Raw genomic sequence first — 19,548 nt, forward strand, 5'->3', positions numbered from 1 at the left:
AAACTAGTAACATGTCCCTAAAGTATACAATATTGCATGCCTTGTCAACTAAATTCTCTCCCAACCAGGGTTCAATCTTTCCTAAATGTTTAGCAGCTTGAACAGTAATTTTTTCCCCTTTTTGTTATTGTTTTGCAGAGAGGCGGGAATCGGGCGAGCAACCTTCAACTGTTTCTGCTGATGAGCTCAAAACACTGTTAACACTTACTAGGGAACGTTTTTTAGAGTTGTATGACACCAGCTTTCCAAAAACTATTCTGCACAAAGCAATCAACGAAACTAATCCCATCACAATGACTAGTGGTAGGTATCTGTATTAGAAAATTCACCACTGTTTTATTGTTTTGTTTTCTGTAAAAGCATCTGCAAACAAGACTTTTTATTCACTTATTGGAATTGCATTAAAATGAATGTTAAAGGAATTAATCCAGAGAGAGAGAGAAGTGGAAAATCCATAATATTTGCATTTGTATATTCATATAGCAATATTTCTCACCATTGGACTATTTACATCTTTTTAGGTATTGCTGACAATGATACTATGATTTCTGTATGATACTGAAAGCTCTTCATTGAATGAATGTACATCTTATCATGTTCTTAAGATTCTTGTCCAACTTCACTACAAAACTGTTCATATGTGAGAAGTAGTACTTTTTTTTTATTATATATATCACCTTTTGTTTTTGTTTTTTTTCACACTTTCATTGAAGAACTAAGGCGGTATTAATTCATCTGTTTAATTCCCCTGGAAGAATAAGTGCATACATCTGGGATTAGTGGGCATAGTACTAGAATAGCAAGATTATTCTACGGAAGACCCAGCACCTACCATATCATATCATAGCTTTAATAAAAACTTTCCCAGGTTCACAGCTGCTATTTACCTGTGGCATACCTAACACATATCTCTTCAGTCAGAAAATTGTTTGCTAGCAGCAGTTATTTAGGCCCACAGCAGTATATGCTGAATACAGTACATCATCTTCTTAAGTGATGATTTTAACACATGCAGATAGGGACTATGAATTTTTTTGTATGTGTGGAGAGTTCTCTAGAAGCAACCACTAAATACACCACACACAAATGTGCAGGATTCCTTAGTCAGTATAAAACTGAACAAGATGTTCCCTTTTTGAATTATTTATCAAGTAATTTTGCCAGCATCATATATTTAGGTAATATCTTCTTTGTAGACACTATAAAATTGTTCTCTTTGCTCCATATTAATTTTAATCTGATATAATTCAATGGAGTCACAGATCTCCAATATGATTGCCATGTGATATCCAAACACTACATTACCATGTCTGCATCATAACCTTTCCTCATTACAACTCAATGTGTATTGCTACAGCATGATGAAAATATCACAGTGTCAGGATTTTTTTGGGACTGAATTTACTACTGTGTGCTCGCTCTTTCTTTCTTGACCACTGGGAAGAATCTTCATGACTCGTTCATTTCCTCAGTACTCTTCCTGCTGCCCCAGATGTGCCTGGCAATGTGGAGTGTGCTACTGTGAATGGCTCTGTATTTCCCTCCAAAAAGCAGAGCACATGGATATATATTCAGTTAGAGCCATGTATTCCATGAAAGCCTCTTTTGGTGCCTTAAAGACTTGCCAAGGGGCACTAGAGCCACAGTTTGAGTATCCTCCTATTAGTACTAATAAACCTGGCTCTTACAGTAATAGCTTTGTATTAATCTAACTCTGTTTCCCCCCCTTAGAATCTGAATTAATAGCACCCAATCCTTTGGAGTGGCCAGAAAGAAGTGTTCTTCAAAACTTGGAAAATTTTGAAAAAATTAAACAAAAAATGAGGTAATGATAAATACTGTGTATTTTCTAAACAGATGACATTAAAGTTCATTCTACAAGATCTGTGAATGGCGACTGAGGTTTTGTAAATCTCGTAAAATATGTTTAAGGGTCCTGCAGAAATGAGGAGAGAAGGGAAATTTATGTAAGGTTGAAACTGGGTCCCTGGTCCTCTGCCATTTTGAAAAGGTATTGCAGAGGTGTTTCAGTATTTATGAGTGAGCATTGTTATGCAGCCTTTTGATAGAGCACAGTTCTAAGTTTGTGAAGTTCTAGTAGGCACAATTGGGTGGGTAAAAGATAAAGGCCATAGCCACACTAAGAACTGGTGCATAAAGGGGTCAAATTTGCGCAACAAGTGGCACAAGCTGTAATGTAAACACAGCGGAGCAGTTTTTGCCACTATGTCCCAATATAGATGCACCATTAATCTTTTCGTGTTGCGTCATTTAAGGCCAGGGTCATAACATTTTAAAAGCATAAGAGAATTAAGAGAGGTTTTAAAAATGTTCATTATTTAGACTCGGGTTGAAATGTTATTGTTAGTTTGGAGCAATTAAAAATGACTCTTGGCAGGAGAGATTTTACTTTATTGTTTGTTTGTTTGTTTTTTTCCCCCCAGAGTTTCTATGTTGGCGCATTCCTCTGAGCAGTTACTGGGCCATAAAGATGGTCAGAGGGAATCACTGACATTGCTGGATGCTAAAGAGCTACTGAAATATTTCACTCCAGAGGGGTTACCTATTGGAGATCTTCAGCCATTACAAATTCAAAAGAGGTAAGGTCTTAGAATGCACAAAACCTGAGGGCAAAATTCAGAACTGATGTAAGCAGGCACAACTAATGATTCCATTGCTGGGAATGAATTTGGCCCTCAGAATCTCCTGCTCGGTTTTGCTGCTCACAGTTGTGTAAATGATGATTTATATTGTTGGTGATGATGGAGAATAGGCTTTGAATATGTCAGAGTTGTCCCAAATAAGCACCAATGATTAACCTAAGTAGCTTTTCCATTGCAGTTGAAAGTATGAGGGGTTTTAAAACTTATCTCCTGCAGATGGGTCAGAGCCATACGTTTTCTAGCATCTGACAGAGAGCACTTGGTGGATAGGAACAAGGAGACTGTACCATTTGTAGGGGACAGCATGATAGTGTGGATGGAAGAGAGAAAGGGGGAACCAAAGTGAAAAGCTTGTGGAGACTATAATGATGATGGAAACCATACAAGATAATACTTAGCTCTTATATAGCACTCGTCTTACATAGACTCCAAAGCACTTTACGAAGGAAAAGGGGAAAAATCCTGCCCAGTTTACAGATGGGGAAGCAAAGGCACAGAGAGGTGAAGTGACCTGCCTACGGTCACACAGCAGGCCAGTGGCAAAGTCAGGATTAGAACCCAATTCTCCTGAGTCCTAGGCAGCCCCTGATCACTGGAGCCATCTGCCTCATGGACAGTGATGGGGCAGGAGGCACATGAAGGGGGCACATGAGAGCAAAAATGTAAGTGAAGGCAAGATTATAAAGGGTCTAGTATGGGTGGATCATCAAATTTGATGCAGAACAAATGACAAGACAAGGGTGCGAGGTAACTGGGTATTGGTGAAGAAGAGCCAAAGTGGTGATTGGAAACCAGTGTTTGATAAAAATCAAGTCCGGAGTGAGGGAGACAATGAGTGGAGAGGTCAGATCAAAATTGGAGCTTGAGAATTAAACCTATTTTCTCCATGGAACGTGTTGTACATTAAATGGAGTTACTTTGTGTTCCCATCCCTTACTCCCTTTTAAACACAATTTTAAACACAATTCAGCTCACAAAAGGATACTGATGACCGCTTGCATCATTATCACTGCAGAATCGTCCTAAGAATGTACCAGCTCAAGTACAAAAATCTACGTGTCCTCTCTGTACCATAATGATTGATGGTAAAGAAAAAAATATTTACTCATGTCCAAAAAAATTACTTTCCCCAAAAGAATGGGTAAGTAAAATTTTGCAAGACTGATTTAAATGGCACTTCACTTATTTCAAGTGCATTGCAAACATTAATTCTCAGAGAGTTCCACAGATCCTCAGTGTGAGTTGTCACCTGTCTGTAGCTATAGGGGGCAGAATCAGATCTGATTGGAAGGCTGATGAGGGAGTAGCCCCCACCTTCCGAAGACCCCATTAGTTTTATTCTGCCTCCTGTAGCTACTGGCAGGGCTGCCGAGAGTGGGTTTGGGTCCCGGTGGAAAAAAAATTTGGGGGCCCCCCAGCAAGGGCGGACCGGCTAAACAGGGCCAACGAAGCTGGGCCCCGGGCCCCCTTCCGGACCGTGGGCCCTGGTAATTTGTAACGGCTTCCCCCCCATCTCATCAGCCCTGGCTACTGGCAGAGTTCTAAAATCCAGCATCTAATGTGTGAGAGAGAACTTTTGTTAATTAGTCATTTGGATAGCATTTGGTCTAATTTGGACATATTGGATACCCTAAAAAAAGGGTGGAGGGCTTGAAGAGGCACTTTGTTTCCTCTCTGGAGGGTATGGCAGCAACCCCTCCCCTGCCCAGTGCTCAGGTAATAGGCTAGGAGGATGGTGAAGAAGGGCCCAAAGAAGAGGGGACTAAGGCAGTGTTCCTTCTGCCCCATACCCATACCAGAGCGTGTAAAAGAGGTTTGTGCTTTGTGCACTCCATCCTTCCCATCGACTGGGACCAGGAGGGGCTCACTTTGACTCCCTTCTCTGACCTAAGTAAGCAGTCATGGGACAAGAGGGAAGGTTCTCTCATAGATCAGTAACTGATTAAAAGACAGGAAACAAAGGGTAGGAATAAATAGTCAATTTTCAAAATGGATGGGTCCCCCAAGGAGCTGTACTGGCACCTGTGTTAGTCAATATATTCATAAATGAACTGTAAAAAGTGATGAATAGTAGGGTAGCAAAATTTACAGATGATACACAATTACTCAAGATAGCTAAGTCCACCGCTGACTGTGAAGAGTTACAAAGGGATCTCACTAAACTGGCCAGCTGGATGGCAAGATTGCAGATGAAATTTGATGCTGACAAGTGCAAAGTAATGCACATTGGAAAAAAGAATCCCAACTATACATACAGAACGGTGGGGTCTAAATTAGCTGTTACCACTCAGGAAAGATCTTGGAGTCATCATGGATAGTTCTCTGAAAACTTCTGCTCAATGTACAACAATAGTCAAAAAAGCTAACAGTATGTTAAGAATCATTAGGAAAGCGATACATAATAAGACAGAAAATATCATAATGCCACTATATAAATGCATGATGTGCCCACACCTTGAATACTGCATGCAGTTCTGCTCTCCCCATCACAAAAAAGATGTATTAGAATTGGAAAAGGTGCAAAGATGGCAGCGAAAATGATTAGGGTGAGGAGAGATTAAAAAGACTGGGAGTGTTCAGTTTAGAAAAGGGATGACTAAGGGGGCGGGGGGATATGATGGAGGCCTATAAAATCATGAGTGGTGTAGAGAAAGTGAATATGGAAGTGTCATTTAGCCTTTCATGTAACACAAGAACTAGGGGGGTCACTCAATGAAATAAATAGTCTTTTCCTTTATATAGCTTGGGCCTTTGATCTTGTCCTCATGTAACAGGTGACCAGCAGACAGTGGCTCACTCCTCAGGGCATAGCTTCCAAAGGCTGGTTTGCGTAATCAGAGGTAGGGAATTTGCATTTGCTTCTCACTAGATATTTCTCAGGAAAACCACCTAACACATTTTTGTTCCAGGAGTCCATTCTTGTCTTGCACATTGTTCAGTATAGTCTTTTGAATCCCTCATCTCTCTTCCCCCCCGCTGCCTCCCTTGAGAGAGGTTACATTCAATCCTGGCCGATAATAATACATAACCCATTTATTTAACACAATGGACCCGAAATGCGGGGGGGGGTCAGTAAGGTCTCCCAAGGATATGGCAGGAAATTGTTTATGAAAGCAGTGTGTTTTGTAGCATTGGGGTAAACTGCTGGAAAAGCAGTTTTAGAACTGCTATATTCAGAAAACTAATTTAAAGATGTGCTGATTGCACACAAGTGGTAGACAATTTAAAACGAAGACTAGCCATAACAATGAGAGACTTTTACAAAGTTTTTAGTTAATCAGTGCAGATGTCTCCAGGATCTTGGCTAAATTACAAATAAAACTGCGTCATTCCAATTAAGTGTGTGAGAGAGAAGTGAATAATTTGTTCATTACAAGAGTTCTTTTAATCGCCAATTTTGAAAAACCTCCAGAGTTGCTTTATATAGCCATGGAGTATTTTGATTCACTTGAATGGCTTGCTTTGAATCACAGTTCAATAAACCCTGAATTTGAAGGGATTTTGCTCTAACTCACTTGTAGCAATAAGTTGTAGAATCCAAAGGGTTGTGATGAAACTTTACATCTTGAAGTGCTTTTACTGTAACTAGAAAATCTTAGAGCATTACAAAATAATTTGGGTAACTGGGAAGTGCAAAACAAATGCAAGAGGTATAAGATACTAGAGCAGGACTGGCTAAGCTTTTTGGCCAGAGGAATGAAAGATCTGGTAATGGCATATACTGAATATCCCTATCCCATTCAGTCCCAGAGAGAGAGAGTGTGGAGGCACAGCAGTGGAGATTTTCCAAAACACCCTCCTCCCTCACCCCCAATATGTTTAAAATGTGAAACCTGCAAGATTGATTGAGAACCTCTGTCCGCACCAAGCTTTCCTGCATCACCATGCCAGCGTGCTTGAGTCTTGATCTGGGTGAGCAGTGACATGGGCTTCTCTGCTGAGATGATCAACAAAGATGGCAATTGTAAATGTTGTTTGAAGCTTTGGACACTGGGGGCTGAACTGATCCATTGAAGTGAGTAGAAGTCTGGTGAGACTGAGGAGTTGGATCAGGCTATTGCCTGCTAAGAGCTGCACTGAATGGCTTTGTTTCTCATTCACTGATGACCAGCCATCCGATGGTCATGAGTTTTTGCCACCACCAATAAGGACTGAATTTGACTAGCTGACCAGGCAGTTCTGTGTTCTTGCTTTACCAAGACTATCAAGTCTCCACCATGCAGCACATTCTAGCTTTAAAAAAAACCCTAATAGGTTAATAAGTACATATTTAACATGGGGGTATTTTTAGCTTAGATTTTTCTTCCTCTTTAGTTTTCTCATGTTGTCTTTTTCTCTTGTTCCCCCCCCTTCTTTTCTTTCTCCTCTATTCTGTCATCAATACCTTATCTGTAAAATGGAGATAATGGAACAACAAACACAACTTTTCATTTTGAAAATGGCAAAACTTTTTTGACTCTTGACAGCCATTATAACTGACCCTTTCAGTAAACTGTTTTGGTTTTGACAAATTGGTATTTTTCCAACAAAAGAACAGTTAATTGAAAAATTATGGACCAGTTCTAGCTCTAATCACTAAACTTCTCTCTCTCTCATGGAGCACAGTGCTGCAAAACCTCATGCAGGAAATGCAAGTGGCAGAAATGGTTTGAAGTTTACCCAGTCCTCCTGTTATAGCTAGCACTTACAAAATGCTGCTCATCCATAGATCTGAGTGCATGCAAAGTAGGTAAGTGTCATCTCAGATGATGAATTGATTTAGGGAGAGGTTGTGAGTTGCTCATGGTCACAGAGAGCAAAGTTAGTGGATGAGCCAAGAATAGAACCCATATTTCCTGTCCTGTGTCCTGTCCACAGTGCCCCATTGTCTCCATGAACTTCTCCAATATTTGTATTCTTTCCTGTATTAGGAGAAAATAAGACAGATGGGAGGTATGGAGTGGATCGGTGTGGGCAACCATGGGTGTGCAAATAGTAGAACTCAAAAAACCGAATGTAACTGGAATCTACTTATTAATCCTTTTATTTATATATTTTTCTCCCATCTAGATTTAAATTAAAAAATTGTTTTCTGTGTTTCTTATTGAATGGCATTGCAGTATACACAGCATCAATCATGAAAGGCTTTTTTCCACCTACATGTATTTTGTGTGTGTATAGGGCTTGCTGACTTTCCAGTTGAGGAAACCTTTTCCTCCTCAGATGCCCTCTGGCTTTAGGACTCTGTGCTAGGCAGATGAACTGGCTCAAAGATGGATTTATAGTTGTGTGTGGTGCAGAAAATTGCAAAGTAATTCCTATCTTCTAAGCTTTGCTTCCTCTCAAGATTCCTGATTGATTATTGCAGCGGGATGTCCTTCAGGACATGAATATAGAATTCTGGTGCCAGTTTGCAGTGAAAACTTAATACGTATACACAGGTAGTGTGTCCTTGTTGGATATTTTATTCCTGCTATGGGGCTAGATGATGAAATTCAGGGATAATTTAATATTGAAAGAATTTCTATTTACAAGCTTTAAAAAAACCCCAAACCTTGAAAGTTAAATATGAAGGAAAGTAATGATAAACAACATATGCTTCTGTACAAACATGCAGGAAAGACCACTGAGAGACAAGACAATGAAACTCAATGACAGATGAAGTTGGTATTACTGAATACTTAATGCTCTTCAGTAAAATGTCATAGATTGGGGAGGAAGCAACTTCTTGCCTCTGGGATAAGTAACTTATGTAGTTCATTGTAAGGCCATCTATAAACTAAATAGTACTCTCAAGTTGAGAACATAAAAACATAAAGCTCAGGAAAATACTTGGGTGATATTGAATATAATCCATGGAGATAATCCAACTGCTATGAAGTGTATAGGTCGAGATGAGAAGTAAAAATCATCAGACATTTGGACATAAGTTAAAGATTTAAGACCCAATTTGAACTATTTTATTCAACTCTAATCACCTAATTACTGGAAGAACATTGCTGAGATTGAAAGTAACCATGAAGAAGTAATACTGAGTTCATAGAGGTATGGGAGATATTGAAAAGAAGAGAAATAGGAGCGTTTGCAATGACAAAAGAGAATATAAGGAAAAATTATTTATGTATAATGGCTAATTACCTTTACCATTTTTTTAAAAAGTAGGTTCAGCATATGAGAGTAGGTGAAAGAACTACAGTATGGCCAGGGCAGCCTTTTATTTCCAGTACATAACTTCCTTTTCTTTTAAGATAATGTAGGGATGAATCTTTGTCATAGCTGTCTGTTTCTTATTACAGATAAATGATGATCATTCTGAAACATTATTGATTTCAGTTAAACATTTTTACCTGTTTTATACTGTGTTTACACAGAGAAATAATATTAGGATAGTATGCAGGACCACATTTTCAAAAAAAGCTCATTTAGGTACTTGACTGAAGTTGCCAAATTTTCAAAATTGGCCCGAAGACTTTCCATATTTGCTTTTCCATGTAATCAATTGCTCTATTCTTTTCCAGTTTAAATTTGGATTAATCTTGCTGTATGTGTTGAAGAAGAAGAATGCAAGAACAGGAATGATGCGTGTATTTTACATTTTCGTTATGCAGTATATAACTCTTTGCCTTTTTATATGAATCATAATTGACCTGAACAAGAGCACTCAAAACCTCCATTGAGTTCAGTGGGAGTCATGCCCCCATAAGGAGAACAGGAGCATACTTTTTATTTACATTTGGCATTCTTCAGACTGTGTATTTCCCCCACTGCTTTTAAAATGCAATTTAATTTGTTTGCTTTTGTTAATTAAAAAAAAGGGGGAGGAGGGAGTAGCAGCTGTAACCGTGTTGGTGCATCACTAGTCATCACTAAACATTATCATGGCACAGGAGCTCCAGCAATCCATGCTACTAGTAGGTAGAAAGAGTGCCCCATGGAGCTGTTGCTGATTAAACTCTCATGAAACACAAACACAAAGAAGCAGCAGAGGTCCTCTGTGGTAAGCAGAGTATTTATTTAAACCATATTAGCATAAAAGAGCACTTTGAAACTCCCTTTAAAAATAAATAGGATTCCTGTTCTTTTAGGTTTTGCTTGCTCTTTTACTGATAGGTTTCCAAAAAAGAAATAGCCGTAAAAACCACAAACTACTTCATTAAAATTTAGCAACGATGTTTTCCTATAAACTTCAATAATTCCATCATACTGTTTTTTTTTTTAAACTGCCTACTTTTGAATTTAAAGTGTAGCACTGTTTCCCTCTAGAGGATATGGAGCAGCTTGGAAATGAAGGATACATGCACAGAACAGCACCATACAAAAGTAATGCCATCAGATATGTTGCCTCTACATCTGCTCTTCACTGGTCCATGACTGCATCCTACTCTCTTCCTGTTCACTAGCCTGCTGTATTTCTCCCAGTCACCTCTCCGGTATACCTCTTCCCCTTGTTCCCTGGTGGTCTTCCCCTCCTAATTCTCTTTGCTATCTTGGCACATTACTAGAGATTACTGTGTATGCATAGAGTCGGCTCTGTGATACCTGGGCATTGTGATTCTAGTCACTTGCTGTTAGAATATACAAATAGCTTAGATATAAACATCTACCAAAACTCATATTAATGTAGTTTTATGTACCTCTCTTAGGAGGAATAAACATTTGTTCAGTCTGTTGAATTTAATAACCACATCCCTCTATATTGTGTGAATAAAACTATAAATAGTTATAGAAAATTGTGTTGCCCGTAAAGCAGCTCTTCAGATTAAAAGTAATTAATCTCACAAGGCGTGTGCAGGTTTCATGTCATCTAGAAAGCTCTCTCCACTATGATGACTTGATGATCTGTATCCTGATTATATATACAGAATCAGGTGTAGGCTTACCAATATTTCTACAATGTTTAAAGACTTCACTGTTGTTTTTAATATTTATTTTACCATAGCACTCAAAGGATCCAATCAGGAATGGGATCATTGTGCTGAACAGTGTACAAATTAATAGGAACAAGTGGACTGAGCCTTAAAGAGCTTACAATCGAAAATTTCCATGCAGTTTTGTTATATTAAATTGTGAAACAGTTTGTTATGTAGCGGTTAGCTATTGGTTAAAATATTCTCTGAACTATTTTTCTTCTTAAAAAAAAATTACTAAGCTCTCTTGGATATAAACTTGGAATCGTAGCATTCATGTATATTCCTGTTTATTTTATAATGACCTCTGTTATTACAGTAGCATGCTGTACTTGGAATACTAATTTACTGAAACATATTACAAATGTTTGTCATATAGCATTATAACTGACTGCATAGAAAATGATTGTACTATAGTAAACGTACACTAATTGGTTATCTAATTATGTTCTCGTGTACACAAGTATCAGATCCTAGAATGTTCATAGGGTTGATAGTTTGTACCATGAACTAAATTGTTCAGATCATGTAAATGTTTGACATTTCCACTTGTGTGTTCTGCTGTGCAAAACAGAGACATAAAAAGCTAGACAGTGCTTCTTGGAAAGTGATTTAAAATTTGACATTGACTATGGGTATCAGGCTTTCTTCCAGTCTGCCTTAGCTTGCAAGGATTTAATTTTAATGTTTTGAGAGACAGGCTATCCCACCGTAGTCTTGCATACTAGAGGAGAGGGATTTAAACACACAGGAGTAGAGTGGAGTAAATATTAGAGGGACCCATTTTAAGTATCATATCCATTTCCTCCAGTATAGGCTCCCTTTCCCCTATCCATTATCCTGCCTGCCCCAGGTTTATGCTCTTTTACTGTCCTCACAACCCCATTTCCTCTCTGGTTCGGGGGAAATCCTGGGGTTTATTGGGAGTAAATGCCAAGTCTCACAGACAGAAGACTATCTCCTAACTGGGAGCCACTGGACAAAGAACTCACTGTAACACGGTCACTTCTCTCAATGCTAATCATATTCAGATGTGCTAGGGAGAGAGGGAACCATGGCTCATTCTTACCTGCTGCCTTCACCCACCAGGAGTCTGATCTCTTGATAAGGACTTCTAGCAGCTGTCTGTTCAGCTGCTCTCATTAGCTAGAAGGCTTTATATCTGGTCTCTCCAGAACAATCAGTAACTTCATGCTGCTTTCTGGAATGTTCCATGTATGTCAGCCATGGCATCTCTGATGTAGACTGTGGTTTCTTTGTTGCGTGCGTTTAGCTTATGGATTCTTTCAGCTTCATCTGTTCTTCTCATTGTTCCTTTGGCAAGGAAGAGGGACTTAGGCACATGTCCTATGGGAGTCTTAAGAACAGTTGCCGTTGAAACATCATCTCTGGATCTTTCTAAGGACAGGGCTCTGTGGAAAACAGTTTCTGGACTGATAGCTGTGATTGTCCCTCCCTTGCTAGATTTATATTTTTGGCCATGTCAGCAAATGTTTTTATTCCAATTTTCTTGACTGGGCTGTAGAAGTTACTTGTCCCATCAGAATCAGTTGCACCACTCAGAAATCTCTCTGCTTGTTCTTCACCAACATCTACTGTTTTCAGTAGAGACTCTTGTACCTCTGATGTTACTTGCAGTCCAGTAGATACATTGATAAGCACCTCTGGGTATGATTCAGAGTCAAATGGGTTTGTCATAGTGTTGATGACATGATTGGTAAGAACTGTAACATTCATCCCTCTTCATTGCAGAGGCAAGGATTTGCTTGTGGATTTTGTCTTCAGTACTTGTTATTAGTCCACTTCTTTCATAGCTTTGGATATTCACTTGGATTCACTTTGGATATTCATTTGGATTTATGAGGGTCCTCTGAAAAGGGTAATCTGAAGAAGGAACTTAAATCATCCATATGATTTGTGGCTGTTGCTCTGGTGAGTGAGCCTGATGAACAGCTTTTGAATGAACAAGTGGTTTTGTATAATGGCACTTCAGTCCTTCGGTCAGAAATAGCCACAATGAAAGCCTCAGAATATTATCCAAAGCCAGTGATTGTAGTATACAGTGGTCAGCTACCTTTGTGCTCCAGTTGGTACACGAGTTTGTCCTTTGGTTAACAAGCAAAGAGAAATATAATTCAGCCAGCAAGTGTCATCCTTCAGAAGACATTCAAAGAAGGTGCCTCTCAATTGCAGAGTGCAATATACTAACGTGAAATGTTTTCACATTGCATATTCTTAATTGATGAAGTATCTCACAAGTCATTATAATAGTTTTCTGTATTTTCAATTGAAATTTGCATGCCAGCAGATCAGTTTCATACTTGAAGATTGTGCATTGGTAGCTGTAGATTGCCTGTCCATAGTACTGCATTAGAAGGTAGATATAAATGTACATGAATTCCTAATGTAATTCTTTTCCATTTGTAAGCTTTTGTACGTACAATGTAGCATCTAGTCTTCTCGGAGGAAGGTTTTAATTTGTAGTTGCCTGTGCATGCAGTACTAACTTTTGAAATAGCTTTTTAATTTAGTGACTCTTACGCACAGGTCAGTTACAGTGTTACAGATCGCAATACACAGCTCCATATTGGGCTTCAAAGTGCTCACTAAACCAAATGGCAATTTTGATACCAACATATAGATCTGATTTAAAATACATACTCTTTTTTTTCTTTTAGTGAAAATGCTTTTCTTCTGACGCCAGAGCTTACTCCACGAAAGCTGGGAGGTCTGTCTTTTGAAAAAGCAGCTGGGTGCCATTATCATGGGCTTGAGTAAGTTTTCTTGCACTGCTTGATGTGATTATTTTCTCAACACTGTCATCTAGCATAAAATCCAAGTTATAGGTGGGTCCCACCTATTTTATGCAACCTGGAAACTATTTATAGAGAAGTAGATATAGAAATATGTTTGGGATGTTTACAAAATGGTTTTAGTTCTGAATATAACATGTTTTTTGTTCCCTCCTGAACCCACCCCCAAAAAACCCAAAACCTCTTCTGTTTTCTTTACTCTCACTTTCTGGACTAGTATCAACTGTTATGCTCCTGTCTCCTTGATGGTAATGAAGAATGTGACTTTGGCCTTGTCTATATACACACAAGTTGTACTGCTTTAACTTTGCTGCATCTATATTCAGGCCTGTAACTTCTGAGAGAGATGCTTTATTTGCATAATTAAATGTCTAAATTAAAATATGGTTTTACTTCAAATCAAATTATAAACATTTTCAGCTGAATAGTCATGAGATATGTTTATAACAGTATTTTTAATGTAAATGAAAATAGTCGTGAAGATTGCTGTACGTATCTATATAATATTCCAGGAATGTTAGTGTGTGTGTGTCACTCTGAAGTCTAGCATGTCTGTTGAATCAGTATGAAATGATAGAAACAGCTGCAAGCATGGTAGAAAGCTCTTCTTGTGCAAAACATCACCAGGTGTAAGTTCTAGCCATGTTGACTTTACAGATTACACCCGTGTGGTGTCCAGCTACAGTAAGGATCTATGCCATGCCAAGTGTTCTAGGCAGTTTGGTTGAATTAGCTATGATAACATCACCCTTCCTCTATAGATTATTTGCATGCAAAAACTTCACACACAAGTCAACACAACCACCCACACAACAAAACAAACTGCACACACAATAACGCCAAACACACACAGCCCTGCATCTCAGCACAGAACCCCATTTTGGGTTTTTTTTTTTACTCATGTGACTTTATACGTCTCTTAGGAGGAATAAACATCCTAAAATACAGGAAAGGACCGAACAATAAGCCATCAGTTTTGCATCCTAATCTGATGACCAAATTTCAATGATTTAGCACTGCAGATTTATGTAGTATAATTTTATCACCCCGTTGGTGTTTTATGGATACCTTCAGGAAGAGCACTTGAGGTGTGGGTGAGGGGAGGAGAAGGAATAACATGGACCTAGTTAATAGAGTGATGAGCTCCCTAGAAATACCTGACATAGAGTAGATAGACATAGACTTTCATAGAAGTCTGAAAGCTCACTTAAAATACTGTGGTTTGGAGGAGGTGAATAAAAAGGGTTTGAGGAAAGGGACTGAAGTATGCTCTCAGGTTGTGGTGCTAATTTTGCTTGAATGTGATTTTTCTTGCCCCTAATCTTAATCCTTGCACTCTGAAAAAGAGTACCTGATGTGGGTGAACACCACTGGGTTTTGAGTTCTCAAAAAAGGTCTGAGGTCTTGGGGCTGTTGAAACCATTGAGATGGTTTCTGTATGAGATCTATACTATTTGAAAGTCACATAGCTTAATGCATTACTAGAATGCAAATGTCTGTCAGGTAGCAGGAAGCTTTCAATAAAATATAAAGCAAAGGAACTGATAACTTTAAATATTTAACAAGAGCCTGATTGTATTTATAAGAGAAACACAATCTATTGTCAACATCCTAGTATGTGCTAAAGGGAGAAACAAGACTTCCATAATGCCAAATCCTGCATTCAATAATTCAAGTAAACTTTCTGTTGCCTTCAATGGAAATTTTACTCGAGAGAGAACTGAGTAAGGATAGTGGGATTTGCCCCATATTAAATATGTAACCCAACTTCATCTTGTTGATTTGAATATAGCAGAATCCACGAGAGAGTCTATCATGTAATCTAGTTTATTAGTTCATTCACCGCAGTTGTCAAGGGCAACCTAGCGATTCAAGTAAAGAGGCACTGCAGACATTTCCATAGTTGAAGTTAAGCATGGTTATTCAGTTTTTTTAATGGGAAAAAATTCCCCAACTTTGTTACAGTGGTCACTGGTTTTGTGGTTCTGTTATTTTTTTTTATTTCAATTTTAGATACTGTCTAGATAACAGAAAAGCTTTAGAGAGAGATGTGAAATTTGCTGAACTTCAGACTCGTCTTATTCGCTATGAAACACAGACTACCTGTACTAAAGAGTGCTGTCCTGTACCATGTGTCTTGAGCCCGCTTCCGTCTCCTGCAGTTTTGTCAGAGCCTGGAAGTGTACCCGATGGGGAATCTTTACAAAGTGAACTCAGAACAGAATCATCAAGGCTAAAACGCAGATCAAAAGACTTGGATTGCTTTTATCCCAACAAGAGGTAGTGTACAAAATAAAATTAAAAATTCAGATTTTTTTTAAAGGATCTGTCTATTTAAATGTTCAAATGTTTAATCCCTCGTCTATCAGTTTGATATTTCTCAAGTGTGATCTCCGATTGACTGCATTAGATGCCTCAAAGCCACAAACGTAAGGCATTTTAATTTAAGAAATTGAGGGCTACATCATGCAAGGTGCTGAGTGTCTCTTGAGAGGTGCCAAAGTGCGCTTAGTAGCCACTGAAATCGTTATTTGTTTTGCAATAGCGTTGTGAGGCCTCAGTGCATTGTGTTGGGGATTGTACAAACCTAGACTAATACAGTCCACAGCCCATAGAGCTCACGGACCCACTGAAATTTCAGTTCATCCAGCCCTGACCCTCTCCTCATTCAAATCCCTTTAAAAACCCAGTTTTTCAGAATCCACCACAAGAAGCATTTTTATAACATTTGCATCGATGTAAAGCCATCAGCGAGTGCATATGCCACAGCTTAGCAGTTGTGATCTTATTACTGTAATACTTCCCATCCTGTCCCTCCAGTTGTTAGTTACACTCTTGTTGGTGCACACCTGCTTTTCAAGCAGGGATTGTGTCAAGTGGGGATTTTAATATACTTCCTCAGCAAAGATCCTGCTAGATTCTAGTGTGCTGTATAAATAGTAAGAAGTGGAATTGTGGCTGTTCTCCACTTCACTGGACTGAGCCCTTACCGTAAGAGTTTCAAGCATTCTCTTCTTGACCATGTCTTGGTCTAGATACATGAGGAGAATAAAGCACTGGAGTTGGTGACTTGGCAGGCCTATTCTTCATTTTTACTGGCTTAACTGGGAGAGGATCCACATGGGAGAATATGTCAAACAAGGACGTTTTTTCAATTGGGATAGGGGCAAAGGGAAGAAATTCCTGCAGTTTTCATGTCCACCTTTAATTTGTATGTCTCCTCTGTCCCTTCAGTTAACCACTGTGATTTGTTCCAAACTCTGGTTTTTCTGTAGCATCTGCTATAAAAAAGACCCTTTCACTCTGTTCTGGTTTAACTGTCGGAGAACAAATCATTAGTAGGTAAGGGAAGAGTCTTCCTCACTTAGTAGGAAGGAAATTCCGTTAATAGTTTGTCACTGCTCACCATTTTCAGCCTCTGTTTGTTTGAGTGTACTGTATGTCTTCAATATTTTAAGCAGTTATAGTAGCCTTTTATAGTTGAGACAAAACCAGCAAGAGCATAAACACTTATCTGGTTTTTTTTTCTTTTTTTTTTTCTTCAGACTAATAAAAACTGAAAGCACAGATTCTCTCATGTCTCAGGCAAGCGGAGGTAGTGTGGGTCACCATTCAGGCGGTGTCATAAGACAACAGCCAGGCAGATCATTGTCTCTAACATCTGCATCTGTTAAGCAGCCTAGTGGTCAGGCCAACAAAGTAACTGCAGAGGCTGGCCCAGCAAGTCAGAGATGTGTGCAAGAGTCAGAAACTTCAAAGCCAATTAAGGAATCAAGATCTCAGAAACATATACGGGTAAATATATATTTGTCTCCCCTTCCAGATGCCTCCCCCCTAAAAGATAGGATTCCCCATTTGTAGCCTCATTCAGCATTCTTTCAAAATGTTGAACAAATCTCCAAATCTTTAATTTAGTTCTGCTAAAGGGAAATTTGTAGAATCAAGAGAAGTTTTGCATAAGTAAGGAGTACAGGACTGTCGGAAAAGAGCTTAGTGCACACAGTAGAGTGCCCAAGAAAACAAAGAAAGAGACAAACAGCAATAGATAACAGATGTGAAAAAGGGGAAATAGAAATGAATATAAATTAGAAGTCATGAAATATAGAAAATGGATAAGGGAAGCCAGATATCAGGGAAGGATCCATGGTTGGCAGAGCTAAAAACAATAAGAAGATTTTTTGCGGGGGGAATATCAGGAACAAAAATCCTAGCAATGATATAGGCCAATAACTAGAAGGAGATGGTGTTACTGTTAAAGATGGAGAAAAGGAAGAAGTGTTCAGTAAATATTTTTCTTCTGTATTTGGAAAGAAGCAGGATAATGTGCTTGTATCTAGAGCTATCTGGAAATGGAAATCTGTTCCTGTGGAAAAAATTGGACTCTTTGGACAAAAAAATTTTTTTTTCATCACAAATGGCAATGAAAAGTTAAAAACATTGAATTTTTCATAGAAAGAGATTTCCAGGAAAATTCCATGTTAGAAGAACCAAAATGTAGCCTTTTGGCTTTCTGCCTGCAAAAAATGAAATTGATGAGCCTTCCCAGCTGATTGCCAAAGGGTGAGCACCCCAGTTTTCCATCGCTTCCCACACCCCCTAGTTGCCAGAGAGATAACTAGGCTACCAAGGATGTTGGGCGCTCAGCCTCCTTGCCTCCCCCAAATCTGTTTGCCAGGAGGGCAGCTGGGCAGGCAAATTACTGAGGTGCTGAGAGTGCTAATGTATCAGTATTCAAAATCAGCAATGGATGACCTGGATAACTATAGACTGGTTAGCCTGACATTAATCCAAGGCAAGTAAATGGAAAACCTGATAATGGGATTCAATACATAAAAAATAAAGGGTGGGGTTATTGTTAATGCCAGACAGCATGGTTTTATGGAAAATAGGTCTTGCTGGACAAACCAGATTTCATTCTTTGATGAAATTGCAAGGTTAGTTGATAAAGGTAATAACAGTGTAGACATCATATATATTTGGATTTCTGTAAGGTGTTTGACTTACTACCGCTCAACATTCTAATTTAAAAATGAGTACTATACAATATGAATACAGCCCACATTAAATGCTAACTGACAGAGCTCACAGTAGGCGTCAGTGGGGAATCCTCATCAAATGGGAGTGTCCGTCTCCAGTGGGTTTCACAGGGATTAGTCTAAGTCTCAACATTACTCAGCTTTTGCATTAATTACTTGAAACTATATATAAAATCAATGCTATTAAAATTTGCTTAGTAAACTGGGGCTAATTCAATCAAAATGTGTTTTAATGGGGGGAGGGATAGCTCAGTGGTTTGAGCATAGGCCTGCTAAACCCGGGGTTGTGAGTTCAGTTCTTGAGCGATCTGGGGCAAAAATCTGTCTTGGGATTGGTCCTGCTTTGAGCAGGGGGTTGGACAAGATGACCTTCTGAGGTCCCTTCCAACCCTGATATCTGTGATTCTATGAATACAAACAAGTTCTGCATCTACAAACAAGAAATGCAGGTCTATGGAGTGTGGGACCATATCCTATAAATCAATAACTCTGAAAAGGATCTAAGTGTCATAGTGGACAGGAAACTCATCATTGAACTCCCAGTGTGATGCGTGATGTTGTTGCAAAAAAGCTAATGCTGTCCTTGGATGTATGAACGGGAGAGTAGCAAGTAGGAGCAGGAAGGTGATTTGATCTCGGCATTGGTGAGATAGATACTAGAATACTGCGTACAGGTCTGGTATCCCCATTTTAAAAAGGTGTTGAAAAATTGGAGAAGAAGCCAAAAAGAGCCAAGAAAATGATTTCAGAGCTGGAGAAAATGACTTACAATGAAAAACTTAGGTCAATCTGTTTAGCTTGTCAGAAAGCAGACTGAAAGGCGATCTGATTACAACATGTAAGTATTGTCACGGAGAGAAAATATTCGCACTAAAGGGCTTTTTAATCTGGCAGAGAAAGGCAGAACCAGAACCTGTGGTTGGATTCAATGGAACCAGTCTGATTCAAATTAGAAATAAGGCACAAATATTCAACAATGAGGGTGATCAGTTATTGGAACAAACTAACAGGGGAAGTGGTGGATTCTCTGTATCTTGTTGTCAAGACTGGATGCCTTTCTCAAAGATATGCTTAGCCAAACACAAGTTGTTGAGCTCCATATGGGGGTAACTGTGTGAAATTTAATGGCCTGTGATGTACAGGAGGTGAG

General features: G+C 38.9%; 1 protein-coding gene across 3 annotated transcripts in view; it reads left to right on the plus strand.

The window, feature by feature from the left end:
- Positions 1–19,548, plus strand: part of LOC120397667 (MDM2 binding protein) — a 57,341-nt gene that overhangs the window by 32,201 nt on the left and 5,592 nt on the right. For all 3 annotated transcript variants that reach the window (XM_039523910.1, XM_039523911.1, XM_039523912.1), the window contains 6 exons: positions 139–303; positions 1,732–1,825; positions 2,445–2,600; positions 13,228–13,323; positions 15,376–15,642; positions 16,908–17,157. In XM_039523910.1, the coding sequence (XP_039379844.1) occupies positions 139–303; positions 1,732–1,825; positions 2,445–2,600; positions 13,228–13,323; positions 15,376–15,642; positions 16,908–17,157 (1,028 nt within the window). The remainder of the gene's footprint in view (positions 1–138; positions 304–1,731; positions 1,826–2,444; positions 2,601–13,227; positions 13,324–15,375; positions 15,643–16,907; positions 17,158–19,548) is intronic.

This window comes from Mauremys reevesii, linkage group 2, assembly GCF_016161935.1.
Source record: "Mauremys reevesii isolate NIE-2019 linkage group 2, ASM1616193v1, whole genome shotgun sequence".
NCBI classification, from domain to species: domain Eukaryota; kingdom Metazoa; phylum Chordata; order Testudines; family Geoemydidae; genus Mauremys; species Mauremys reevesii.